General features: G+C 36.6%; 1 protein-coding gene across 2 annotated transcripts; it reads right to left on the bottom strand.

Moving 5' to 3' along the window:
• Positions 1-260: 260 nt before the first annotated feature.
• prdm8b (PR domain containing 8b) lies at positions 261-9,135 on the bottom strand. 2 transcript variants are annotated; one of them, XM_059337929.1, is made up of 4 exons: positions 8,519-9,135; positions 4,194-4,418; positions 2,597-2,828; positions 261-2,175 (listed from the first exon to the last, which is right to left on the bottom strand). In XM_059337929.1, exons 2-4 carry the CDS (start codon positions 4,410-4,412, stop codon positions 914-916), a joined length of 1,713 nt encoding a protein of 570 aa, XP_059193912.1. In that variant the 5' UTR covers positions 4,413-4,418; positions 8,519-9,135; the 3' UTR covers positions 261-913. The 2 variants fall into 2 exon arrangements, with proteins under 2 accessions (XP_059193912.1, XP_059193913.1); XM_059337930.1 differs by lacking the exon at positions 8,519-9,135 and having other exon boundaries at positions 4,194-4,619.
• Positions 9,136-13,681: the final 4,546 nt, after the last annotated feature.

Raw genomic sequence — 13,681 nt, 5'->3', positions numbered from 1 at the left:
ACTGTATTTATTTATTTTTTTACATGAAAAACAAACTGAATATGAAAAAGAATAAGGAGAATTAGGAAAAAATGAGGATTAGAATAAGGAAAAATAATCAAGCTTCAAAATTATATATTATATAACAATAAAAACGTAATGTTGAGCTTGTTTTATAAATGCAAAATGAAGACAGATGGTATCAATGATCAGGAAATCATATTTTTCAGTCACACAGTGTATAAATGAACAATGCAGGAAGGCCACAGTTTGAAAATAAAGCTATTTTATTGTCAATGCATTCAACGTGATGATTAGATAAACTATCAAGTAGTAAATTTCCGCAAAAGGAAGAAACACTGAAACTATTCCCCACTGACACAAAATATTACACTTTGTATTTCAAATAAAACAAATTATTTACACCGTAATGTATAGACTGCATCTTAAATCAATATCATTTTAATATTACATGCACTCTGAAATATAGTCTTAGACATAATATCCCAATTTGTGTCCATATTCACCGTTAGACATGAAAAAACTTGCGTTTGCGTTGTAAACCATGACGTGTGACTACATTTGTATTTCTTCTCTATATTTGTATTTATATGATATAAAATACAACTTACTGTACATTTACACATATTTAAATCTTCCCTTATTCTCAAACTTTTTAAGTGCTTCATAAATAGATCCATTTTTGAAGTCAAAACGCATTTGCATACACCCAAAACATGACATTTTGTACAGGGGAGGAAAAGTAAACAGACTGAACAGGAATCAGAAGATCATAGTCCCAAAAGTGAAAACAAGTGCAAGGGTGTGTTTGTATTTTTAAGTGACGGACTGCTTAAAATCCAGGCGGGGTTGCAGTCCCCTCCGTGTTAGAAAAAAAGTCCCTCCTTTTATTTATTTACGAGTCTTTTACGAGTCAGTTATGGGAGGTCATGTGGCGTGACAGGTGATGCCGCTCCCGGAAGGACTCGTTACAAATGGGGCACTTGAGTTTCTCCTCGCGCCGCCGTTTCACCAGAGGCTCCATGGAGTACTCCTTTTTGTGGTGGGACCGCATGTGGTAAACCAAGTCCGAGGTCATGCGGAAGGAGGCGTTGCACTTGGCGCACCAGTTCTGCGCCGGCAGGCAGAGCGAGGTGAAGGAGGGCGGCAGGAGGGTGAGCGCCGAGGGCATCTGGAGCTGGATGGCGCCCGAGTTCTTGGGCCAGAAGGTGGTGGCGTAGACGAAGGGGTTCTGCTTGGCCATGCCGCCCGGCACGGGGCAGTTGGCGCCCAATTCGGCGCCCTGCAGTTTGGCGGCGAGGTGGTCGGCCTGGTAGAGTCTGTTGGACGAGATGGTGTCGCCCACCGCCGGGTGGCAGTCCAGCAGCTTGGTCGGCATCACCAGCGGCGAGATCTGGGAGAAGGAGCGGGACGGCTGGCTGAAGGCGCTCTTCCGCTCGCCGCCGCTGCCGCCGCCGCCTTGCTGGGTGACGGACGTGAAGGCGCTGCCCATGGGCGAGGTCTGCGGCGGCTGGGTCTCCGACAGCACCTGCCGGATGTTGAGGTGCTTCTCCGACGGGTTGCTGCTGGGACGACCGCCGTCTTTGTTCTCGGCGTTGGCGCTCTGCAGGTTCTTGCCGAGGCCATGGTGCTTCAGGTTCTGCGCCGACTTCTTGACCTCGGTGAAGGCGCTCCGCTTGCCTTGACTCAGTTCCGTGGACGCCGGCGGGGAGAAGGACTTGTGGTTCTCCTCCAGGCCGTAAGCCCCTCTGTAGTTCTGCGCCGACGTGGCAAGCTCGTCTTTGGACTTGGACTGAGGAAGGCTCGGCCCTCGGCACTCCCGCTCCTCCATCTCCGAGAACTTCCTCTTCCCCGAGCTCTCGCTGCAGATCTCGGCCTCCTTGTCGCTGGGCGGGCTGGTCCGGTTGTTCTCTAGATCCCGGGCCAGGTTGTGAAAGTCCGTGGAGGGTTTGTTGGCGTCCTGGGGCCCGCTGAAGCCCTCGGAGCGGCCCAGCTTGGGGCTGCTCCTGGTTGGGGTCGTGTTTGGTCGCTCGGCGCCGCCTTCCTTGCTCGACTCCTCGTCGGCGCCCGTGATGCTCTGCAATCTTTTGGTGCAACGGAACCGGAGGTGGGCCAAGAACGGGAACTCAAACTGGAACCGCTGGTTGCAGTCTGGACAGGAGTGGTGGGACGAACCTGCAGAGGAACAAAGACGGAAATGAGTCCTGATTAGGGTTGTTACAATACTAAAATGTTCAACTCGATACCGATACTCAGGAAAATATTCGATACTCTATACCATTTTCGATGCCACAAGGATAAAAACAAAGACCCCAAAATTTAACAGAAATATTTTTATTAACAAGAAAAATGCAACAAAATTAATATTAATAATAAAAAACAGTTGTGCAAAAAGAAACTGCAACTATGATAACAAGCTTCAGATACTCGATACTTTTGAAAATGAGTATCGTATCCGGATACAACGTTTTAGTATCGATACTTTTTTGAGTATCGATACTTTTGCCAACCCTAGTCCTGACAAAAATAGACTTTTAAATCTATCCTGGTGTCTCATAATGCACAAATTATTATCTTTGCATGTGTCTTCCCTCACCTTTGGTCTTGGCGGGCGCTCTGCTGGCGCTCAGCAGCAGCAGGTCGATCAGGTCTTTTCCGTACCAGACCAGCAGCTCCTCGTCCTTCTCGATGCGGCGCAGCGAGCGGTACAGGAGCTGGCCGTTCTTCACGTAGGCCTCCAGGTTCTGCTCCTCTTTGTCCCGGGCCGACTGGACCAGCCGGAGCCACATCAGGCCCTCCGAGGTGCTGTTGGCCGCCGACGTGTCCACCTGAACACAAAAAAAAACACAACCGATGAGTTAAAACGACTGAGAAAGAGCTTAAAATTCACTTTCAGGCAAAAATACTGCTGAAAATAAGGACATTTTATGTCACCCAAAGACCTCCAGACCAAATATTTTCACATATTATGACATTATGACGATTATTATAGGCAATATTTAGATTTTTTCCCAAATAAAAAGCTTTTCACAAGACAAAAATGATCTGCAAATTAGTCCCTTCTTATATAAATCATAATAATTTAGGTTTTAGGTGGGATTTGTTGCAGTGTAGTGTTAATTCTTTTAAATTATCATTTATTTAAAGATCTGCCAACTAGACAGTGTAATATTGCTGCTCGTGCATGTGAATATATACATATATTTTTTTTTTATTTCAGCTTCTTGCTTCAGTTATGCATAATAGCACAAAGGCCTACAATTATGATAATATATTTGCTATATTTGATGCTGCACAGCAAAAACATACACTGTAAAAAATGACACCTTTAATTACCGTAAATCAAAGAATAGCTGACAACTTTAAATTCTAATGTCATAAACTGTAGAAAACAGCAGTTTTGCTTAAAAAAATATACAATTTTCATGTAAAATGAATGGAGAAATACCATTATGACACAATTATCCTAAAAGTAATGGGATTATTCAGTATAAATTACAGTTTTTTGCTGATATTTACATTTAGATTTACAGTAGAAACCTCACTGTATTTTAGTTCTGGCAACCACAGCTGCCGGTATTTTACTGTAAATAAAATACTTTTACAGGCCTGTTAATATGCTAACTGGCACCATTTGTAATTAAAAACTGAATAAAAAATAACATTTTAAGCAAACAAAATAAAGAGAGTCAGAATATTTCCCATGTTATTTCATGCTGGCTGTGTGTTTGAATATCTTTTTTTTTCCATTTCAACAGATCATCATATCCATTTTTCCTTTCATACTCATGAAGAAAAATAGTTTTTGTATTATTACATCAAATTTGGGTCAAAAATTGACCTTTTGCATTAGAAGCGTAGTGATTCAACAAGGGTTTTTTTTCAAAAAGTAAGCAATGAAAGCAAAAAAATAGGATGCATGATGATCAAACACAAGTTAAATTGAGAAAAACCTGCAACACTGAATGATGAAATTAATTTTTTGCAAAGATATAGAATATAAAACCTCAGTCGGGTCACTTTAGACCATGTTCAAAGGGTTAACGGGCACCATTTGTAATCAAAAACTGAATAAAAAATAACATTTGGCTATTTTTTTAACCAAACAAGATAAGGAAAGTCAGAATACTGGTTTTTAAATTAAAATACAATGAGTATAAATGATAATAAAAGCGTTTTTTAAGGCCCCTCACCCTGAAGATGTAAGGTGCTGTGCGTTTGTCGGTGGATTTGAGCGCGATGAAGGCGATGCTGTCGTACAGGGACGTGTGGCTCAGCACGCAGGGCCCGAAGATGGCGTTTTCTGGGATGTCACAAGTCGTGTAGACACTCGTGAAAATGTCCGTGAGACACTGCTGGACCGCTTTGGCGTCCCCGTCCCACACCAACTTCTGCGAGCTGGACTCCTCCATTTCACTCTGCAGGAACAGAAGAAAACCACAGATATGTCAGACCTACACTGTAAAAAATGTCTGTAGGTTTTATGGTTCCAGAGTCATCAGTCAATGGATTAATATGCATTTTGCACAATCTACACTGTAAAAAATGTCTGATTTTACAGTGTAAAACTGCTAAACCATGACAGTAAAAGATGTAAAATGATAAATGGGTTAATTCAGTTTCAGTAACAATGAAACACTGTAAATGTATATATATTAGCCAAAACAGTGTTTTTTACAGTTTTGTTTTTTTGAAAAATAGATTACTCCACTGTAAAATATACTGTAATATATATATACAAGCATCACTGTAATTTTTGCATTTATCTTTTGTAAAAAACACTTTTTCTCACTGTTAAATGTACTAAACATCATATCTCTAACAGAAATATACTGTAATATTTAATGGTAAAATCTTTAATTTACGCGTTTTCATTTATAAAGTATTTTCTTGTCAGTTATATGGCAGAACAGCGTTTCTTTTGATGGAAAAACCTTTTATTTATACAGTAAAAAAATTTAATAAAATGACAATCTTAAACCTGAACTCAACAGGGCCAATATCTTTTTACCGTAATATTTTTTTTAAAGTCCTGTATTTATTACGGTAAAAACAACAGGTTTTTTTTTACAGTTTACAGTGTGGAATTAATTTGAAGATGTATTTAAAATATCAGACATATAGCAGTATAAAAATGCATCACATTTGATTTGACAAACACACAGAATTTCAAAGGAAACTCCTGCTTGATTAAGATATGAGCAGCTCTGATTTAGGAAATCCCACCGCACCATTTGGAATAATTACGCACGAAAATTAGGTATAATCGTAACAGAAATAGGAAAAACGGCGCAATTGCTGTTTGTGCATCTTGAATATTGTGATATTTGTGATTAAATCCCGCACAGGGCAGATTTACTACAAACTCTTATTGTCTATTAAGATTTCCTACAACAACAAAAAAACAAAACAAAACATGAAATAATAAATTTAGGCTCGTTGTCTTATTTCCTCAGGAGAAAAAACGCGTAAATGTCGCCGTAAACGTGTGTAAACTGGCTGTTTGGTCGCAGCTGACAGGAAATAAATCTCTTCCGAGACAGATTGGCTAAAGCAGCTGTCAGGGGCCCGCTTTCTTTTTAGTCTTTTTTTTTTTTTTTTTTTTTTTTGGCCAGGCTTTCTAATTAATTCAAACCCCGTAATAAGTTCATGACGGCATCACCTTCAGCATCCTAATGATGTGCTGTCCCACTGTTGTCAATTATATTATTATTATTATATAAGAAGAAGAAAAGTAGAGTAAATCATTACGTGATGATTTTTTTTCAAAATTATTATAATTTATATAAGAAGGGAATAATCCGCAAATGCATTTTAGATCATTTTTGTCTTGTGAAAAGCTTTTTATTTGAGGAAAAATCTAAATATCGCCTATAATAATTGTCATAATGTCAATATTAGTAGTGAAATATGTCATAATATGTTATTTTAAGATGTGGGTAATAATAACAATAGTCCAAATTACAATATTATTATTATATGTTGTTGTTGTTGTGGCTGTGGTGTTGTTATTACGAATATTGTTATAATAATAATATTAAAAATTAAACCTTTTAAATTATTTTAGATAAAACGGTCTATTACCATTGGATTTTCCTGCCCGTCTCCATTGATATTAAATTATATTTATCATATACTTAAAGAAATAGCATTAGTATTAACAGTATTATTTATAGTAGCATTAGCAGGCCTCTACGGGCTCCGGTTAATCTCGCCTCGTCAGCTGTATTTAAAAAAGAAAAAAATCCCATAAAATTCCTATAATATTCCTAAAGTGACGCGTGAAGTCCCAGGAGTACAGAGATATGATAAAGAGCCGCTTTATCTTGCTTTATGATGTGTTTTTATTATCATATATTCAATAAATGTAACATTCCTCTAATATTAAAGCTGCAGGGACGCGTTTATTTGTTAAAAGTTGCGTTATAGAATCACTAGAGGAGCTTTATTCCTTATGAGGATTAAAAAAAAGGAGGATTAAATAATAAAAAGAGGTCCGTGCATGTCCAATGGAGAGAGCATGTCCAATGGGTTTCAAGTGGACTGTCAAAGTCAGTGATTTCATGTCAGCCAACCTTTCTCTCCTTCCTACAAGCGGCAGCGTATGCCGCCTCATTACCATAATCCAGCACGTTCCCCTCTGAGACTGTAATTAAAGCAGCACGACCAGTTAATTATTTCTTTTCTCCCTTTTCTAACCTCTGAGTGTGTTTAGATGCTGCTGCGGCCGCGAAATTACACGATCCAGCCCGAGCGGAGCGCACAAACACAAACCTGCACCTGATCCGGCTGGATTTTACGCGCGTTGTGCAGCCGTGAGTGATGCATTAAATATAATAAAAGAAAAAATACAAAATAAAAGGCTTTCCACGCTGTCAGGAAGCTCTTTAACCCTTTGATGCATAACATATAAACAGCTTTTAATGCACAACAAGGGTCAAAAATGACGCGTATTCATTCATGTCCCATGTTATTTCATGCTGGCTGTGTGTTTGAATATCTTTTTTTTTATTATAACATATCATTATATCCATTTTTCCTTTCATACTTTATGAAGAAAAATACTTTTTGTATTATGATATAACACACATGGGTCAAAAATGACCTTGTGCATTAAAAGCGTACTGATACAAAACGGGTTTTTATTCAAAAAGTACAAAATTAAAACAAAAAATTAGGATGTATGATGGTCAAAAACAAGTTATTTGAGGAAAACTTGCAATACTGAATGATGAAATTAATGTATTGCAAATATATAGAATATTAATATTTATTTAGTCGGGTCACTTTAGACCCATGTTGTGCATCAAAGGGTTAAAATCCCGAAGATTATTTTCCGATTTGTTGAAATAATGAAAAAAGATTATTGTTATTTCTGACACGGAGCATTCTAATAATTTATAACTTGATTGTTGTTGCATTTTGGGCCTATATTATATATTCGCGCGGCTTTTTATGTTTTATTACAGTCACTGTGTGATTTATTTTGATGTTTAATTCTCCTATTAACAGTTTATAACGTGCAATAAATCATAACCAGGCGCTCAGACAACTTGAGGCGTTCACGGCGCTGCGAGTTTCATATTCAATAAAATAAATAAAAAACACAGTTGGAGAAAAAGTTTGTTTTGCGCAAAACGTGTGAAGCAACCTGGCGTTAAATCAGCGATCCAAACCAGGCATAAAAACGTGCAATCAACAAATGCATTATAATAAAAAATATGATTATTGATTATTGTCTGTGTGCCCAAATATCGGCTGCAGAAAAGAAAAAAAACCGAGAGTCTGATCTGGTTTTGCTCCCGGTTTTGATTTCCTTTTCTGATTTGTTAAATAAAATCGGGCTGGAATCTGATTAAACGCGGTATTATTACAATAATAATAATATATTTAGTTAATCCGGCTGATTTTAGAGCATTTTATATCTTTCTAAGAGGCTCAGGAAGCTTCTGTGTGGAACATTTTGCGCACGGAGCAGCGGAGAGCCTCTCCAAAGTCTCTCTTTGCGCTGCGCTGGAACCATTTGTTCCGGTTCCACACAGACCCCCTTTATGTTCACAGGGACAGAAACGGTCCTCAGTGCGCGGAATATTCTACTCTAACATGTTTCACTGCTTCAAAGCTTCAAATGTGCGCTACACAGCGGCGTGTTTGCACATCCAGATCCAGAACCTGGAGGAGAGCAGCAGCAGCAGCCAGCCTCCCATTCAGACCCACTGCGGGTGGGGTAAAGGGGGTATAAGGGGGTATAAGGGGGTGCGCGGGGACTGGGGGGGGGGGGGGGGGGGGGGGGGGGGGGGTGTTGAACCCATCTGCTAAAGCCGTGCCAGGCTGCAAACTGTCCTAAATCATCGCTGTGACTCAATTGCGGGGCTTTTTTGTGTGTCCGCGGCGCTGAAACATCTGCGGGTTTTTTGTTCCGCGTAATACAAAAAAAAAACGCACAAACGGTCTTTTTTAAAAACTATCCAAAAAAGAAAAAGCAGCTTTTTTTTGTGCATGTCACAAACAAACCTACCTTTTCCTTTCCCGTCGATGAGGAGGAACAATAATCCACAATTTGCGAGCGGAAGCTGCAAATCAAAAGCCCCTCAGTCAGTGCCTCAAGCCTGCAGCTCCGGGGATAGAAAATAAAAGAGAAAAAGCCCCGAAAAGAAGCAAAAAGAAAGGGGGATGCTGTCTTTGCTTGCTTTCTCGCTGTGAGTCTGTGTTGCTTGCAGGATGAAGGAGGTGATGATGAGGAGGTGCGCTCCCGGTATGCTCCGTATAGTGTCAGTACATTTCCCCCCCGGTGAGCTGAAAGTGACAGTGCTGCTGCTGCTGCTGCTGCTGCTGCAGAGACGCGCCGACACTAGAGAAGAAGAAGAAGAAGTGAGCGGGCGGGGTAGAGAGAGCAGCACGGATAAAGGGAGAGAGAGAGAGAAAAGAGAGAGAGAGAGAGGGAGAGAGAGAGAGAGAGGGAGGCGTGCAGATGGGGCCCGCTGCTCTGGCTGACTGGCACACCGACACACACTTTTTGTTTGCGGCACATAATCTACCCAATGAGGCGTGTCACTCTGCGTCTCCTCCCTTTAACTCTTCACTGACCGACTGTCATTTGATGCGATTTATGGACGAGCAGAGGGATAAAGAGACCCCCCCCCCCCCCCCCCCCCTCACACACACACACACACATATATATATACACACACACACGCAAGCAACCCCCCTCCCATTATTATTGTAATTCTAATCACAATAGTTGGTGGTTGTATTAGAATAAAGTGGCGTTTAAGGAGTCATGTTGGAGGGGGAATGGGGGGAAATAACACACATTTTAAATGCAATTTGAGCTTAATAAGAGATTAATGTTTTCCCACATTATTATACGTATTTTTTTTTTTTTTTTTTTTTTTCAGTAGTGGTTGTATTAGAATAAAGTGGCATTTAACACACATTTTAAATGTAATTTTAGCTTAATAAGAGATTAATATTTTCCACATTATTATAGGTATTTATAATAAGTATTATTTATTTAATTAATTTTTTTTTATTTTTCATAAAGCATTACTAGGCCTATATCCCCTCTCACCCAAAATATTCAAAACATATTTTAAAAATAATTATAATTTTGTTATTTTTTCACTCAAAGAGATTAATATTTTCCACATTATTATTATTTGTATTATTCATTTATTAATTTTAAATTTGTATTATTTATTTATTTATTTAATTTTATTTATTTATGATATTTTCTCTCACCCACAAATGAATTAAAATATATATTTTATTTTATTTTATTTCTTATCTCTGAATATATTTAAATATATGCTGATTAACCGGACTTCCTTTGTGGCTTATTATTTATTTAATTTTATTTATTCATGTATTTATTAATTTATTTATATTTATCATAAAGCATTACTGTAACCCCTCTCACCCAAAAATATATTTAAAAAAATATATATAAATATAAAGTAAAAAAAATACTTTTTTAACTGATTAATATTTTCCACGTTATTATTTGTATTATTTGTTTATTTAATTAAAATGTGTATTATTTATTTATTTATTTAATTTTATTTATTTATTTATATATATTCTTCATAAAGCATTGCTATAACCCCTCTCGCCCAAACATGCATAATTCTTTTTTTTTTAAATACTTGTATTTTTTTTGTTAACTATATTTAAATGTATGCTAATGAAGCGGACTTCCTTTGTGGCTTTAATCTCGAGTGTTTTTTGGACACCGGGACCATGAAAGCAGCACCGGGAGCTCCGGGACTCCTCCCGCCGCCTCCCGCGGTGCCAGCCGGCTTCACACGCCGCCAGAGCGGCTCTGCAGCCCGGATCCTCCCGGTGCTCCGGTCCTCCTCCCCGGTCCTCCTGCCGCTGCTGTCTGTACTGTGTTGCGGCTCATTTAGGGGGCGCCAGTGTATAATTTGCATTGAGTGAATGTGATCCTGATGGAGCAGAAAGCTGCAGCTCAACACTCATGTTTGCACTTTTTATTTGAACTATAAACGACTTTTGACCCCCCAAAAAAAAAACATGTCTGCCTCCTGAAACATGCCAAAGACTTCACTCTTGATTATTAACACATTTAATCCCACATTTTTCCCAGACATGAAAATATACAAATCATGTGTCATTAGTACTCCTTTGAAATAATCAACCATTAGTTCAAAAGACTTTCATGGAAAAATAGGTTATGTGTTTTATGTTCAGTCACAATAGTGACTGCTGGGATGTTTTTAACCCATCAGATTGTAATTTTCTTTTTTTTTTTCATATATATCTTTATTGGGTTGTCAGGACAAAATACATATTCAATCAGAAAAGGTACAATTCAACCATTTTTCCCCCTTTTAGAACAACCCCCCGCCCCCCGAACCAGAGAGTTACATTCACATAAAATAAGCAAAAAACAATAAATAGTAATGATAATGAGAAAATACAACTCTCTCCCCCTCAAAGAAAAACAGGAGGGGTGAACAGTAGCCAAACAAACAATAATAAAAAACAAAAAATAAAAATATACATATAAACATACATACATACATACATATACATACACATAAAACCAAACAAATAATAATAATACTAAATAAATAAATAAATAAAATGAAAAGGGACATTTAGAGGAGATATACAGAATGCTTGGAAAAAACAAACAAAAAATAGCTATAACAAGTTGTATATGTTGTGCTTAGAGTTTGACCACCAAATAAGTATACTAAAAACAGTTACCGGCCATTTAAAAGTTATATCAATTTATCTTAATTAGGGTAAGGGTTAGATTGTAATTTTGAAGTGCTTTTTTATTTGATTTATAGACTACATTAACATATTTCTCCTATGCAGTCATAAAAAATATAATATTTCCCTTTCCAGTTATTAACAAATGTAGAATTCTGTTCCTGGTCTCCAACATTTCCACTAGAATAATATTCTAGTGTGATTTTGGCCACATTATCAAATATATAACTATAGCAATAAACAAAAAAACAAACAAAAAAAGCAGTTATCAGTCTAACTCAACATCGTTACTTTATTGTATTAATTTAATTATACCATTATTACTTTTGGACATTTCCAATGTGCAGGAATAGAGCCTTATAAATAAGAAATATTTTAACAGTCACTATTGTGACCGGTGGGATTAAATGGGTTAATACTTAAATATACTCTTGATTAATTCTAGATTGAGCTTTTATTTTAATTTTAATTTGTTTGTGTATTCATTTTTATTGTAAATATAGACAAATTAGAGATAGTTGGTGGAGCTACACAGAACAATACACGTTTTTTTTCTTTTTTTGACAGTTTTTGACATGAGACAAACAAAACATGTATATAAAATAAATGGCACAGCAGCAGAATAGCATTAATTCAGTTTTTAAACATTAAATTAATAAAAGGTTGCCAGATTTTAAAGAAGATATCCTCTTTAGCAGATATGATGAACGTGTAAAACATCTCCCAGCTCTCTCAACCACATTTCAAATGTAGGAGCCTTTTATTTTAATCTGTCGGTTATTTAAACGATTAACCGATTAGTTGTTTGGTGAATAAAATGTATAAAAATATCAAGATGACGTCCTCAAATCTCTCGTTTTGTCCACAAACCAAAGAGATATTCAGTTTATTGTCATAAAGGAACAAAGAAACCAGAAATATTCACATTGAAGAAGCTGAAATCAGAGAATTTGGACTTATTGTCTTTAAAAAACAATTATTCCATTGTCAAAATAGTTGACGATTCATTTAATAATCGATTATTGTTCGATTAATCCAATAATTGTTGCAGCTTTATAATTTTTAACACATTTTTAGGACCTAATTGACGAGTTTAAAGAAGCAAATATTCACACAGATTGTGTTAAAGTGGAATAAGAACCTACTTTTAGTTCCCTGTTGAGATAATAACTGACTGAATTTGTGTTTTTTTGCAACAAGTAATAAGAAAACTTTCAAAATTAAATGATTTCTGTCTTTTATTTGCTGTTAAACATTCATTTTTCAAAAATAATAAATGCAACTTCAAGCAATTGAGACAAAATAAACAATAAAATCATAAATATGTTCCGTAAAAATGCTTTAAATTAATATAATGATTGAACATCCATTCATTAGTGAACATTAAGCGAGTGTAAAACTGTTTTGACAAATGACACATAAAACATAAAAGACTTCCAAATAATATTTATAATTATAATTGTTATTTTCAAATAAACACAATTTGTCAGCATGTTGAATTTATTGCATCAAGTGAGTTTTAATCAACAAATAAACAAATAATCTGTGAAATAAACACACATTTATGACTATTTTTTAACAAATTCTGCAGTTTAGAGGCGCAAAAAAAGACACTTTAATGCACATAGAAATCTATGTGGCAGAATAAGAATTTATTTTTGCAGGAGAAATTCAATTTCAAAACATAATTGCATTGCAACACCAGAGAGGTCAAAGGTCACAGCAACAGTGAGCCTAAAACAGAGAAACAGAGGGAAGGAACTAAAGAACAGGAAGTGTTTTGCTGCCTTTCAAATTAAAAAACTGTCCATCTGTTTCTTCTTCTATCACTAAATCGAGGCTGTAAGTCACTCTGAGTCTAAAAACAAGCAGCAGGAAACAAGAAGTACACTGCAAAAAACATGAAGATCACCAAGTATTTTATTCTTCTATCTATCAATAATATCTTAATTATCTTGTTTTCAGTATAATTTACCTACTGACCATAGCTTTATGTGCTTATTTTAACAACATGTGTCTTTTTGTGACTAAAATGAGTGAATAACCTCTTCACAGGGATTTCAGTCTGGACTAACGCACTAAAAAAGATACAAAATGACTAAAAAAAGACACAAAATGACCAAAAAAAGACACAAAAAGACAAGAAATGACCATGAAAAGAGACAAAAAGACACAAAATGACAAAAAAGGACACAAAATGACCAAAAAAAGACACAAAAAGACACAAAATGACAGAAAAAAGACACAAAATGACCAAAAAAGACACAAAAATGACACAAAAAGACACAAAATGACCAAAAAAAGACACAAAAATGACACAAAATGACCGAAAAAAGACACAAAATGAACCAAAAAAAGACACAAAATGACCAAACAAAAACAAAAATATTATGATTATGTAACTAAATGAGTGAATAACTCTTCACAGGGATTTCAGTCT

The sequence above is a fragment of the Centropristis striata genome, chromosome 7 (assembly GCF_030273125.1).
Source record: "Centropristis striata isolate RG_2023a ecotype Rhode Island chromosome 7, C.striata_1.0, whole genome shotgun sequence".
In the NCBI taxonomy this organism is placed as follows: Eukaryota; Metazoa; Chordata; class Actinopteri; order Perciformes; family Serranidae; genus Centropristis; species Centropristis striata.
The sequence above is the reverse complement of the archived record's forward strand: the minus strand, read 5'-3'. Positions and strand labels throughout refer to the sequence as shown.

Bases quoted from the DNA above. Each gene is read 5' to 3' on its own strand.
- prdm8b (XM_059337929.1), bottom strand. From the start codon at position 4,412: ATGGAGGAGTCCAGCTCGCAGAAGTTGGTGTGGGACGGGGACGCCAAA. The intron at 2,829-4,193 runs GTGAGGGGCCTT...TTTTGTGTTCAG, and splicing joins CAGCACCTTACATCTTCAGG to GTGGACACGTCGGCGGCCAA. The intron at 2,176-2,596 runs GTGAGGGAAGAC...GTTCCTCTGCAG, and splicing joins AGCGCCCGCCAAGACCAAAG to GTTCGTCCCACCACTCCTGT.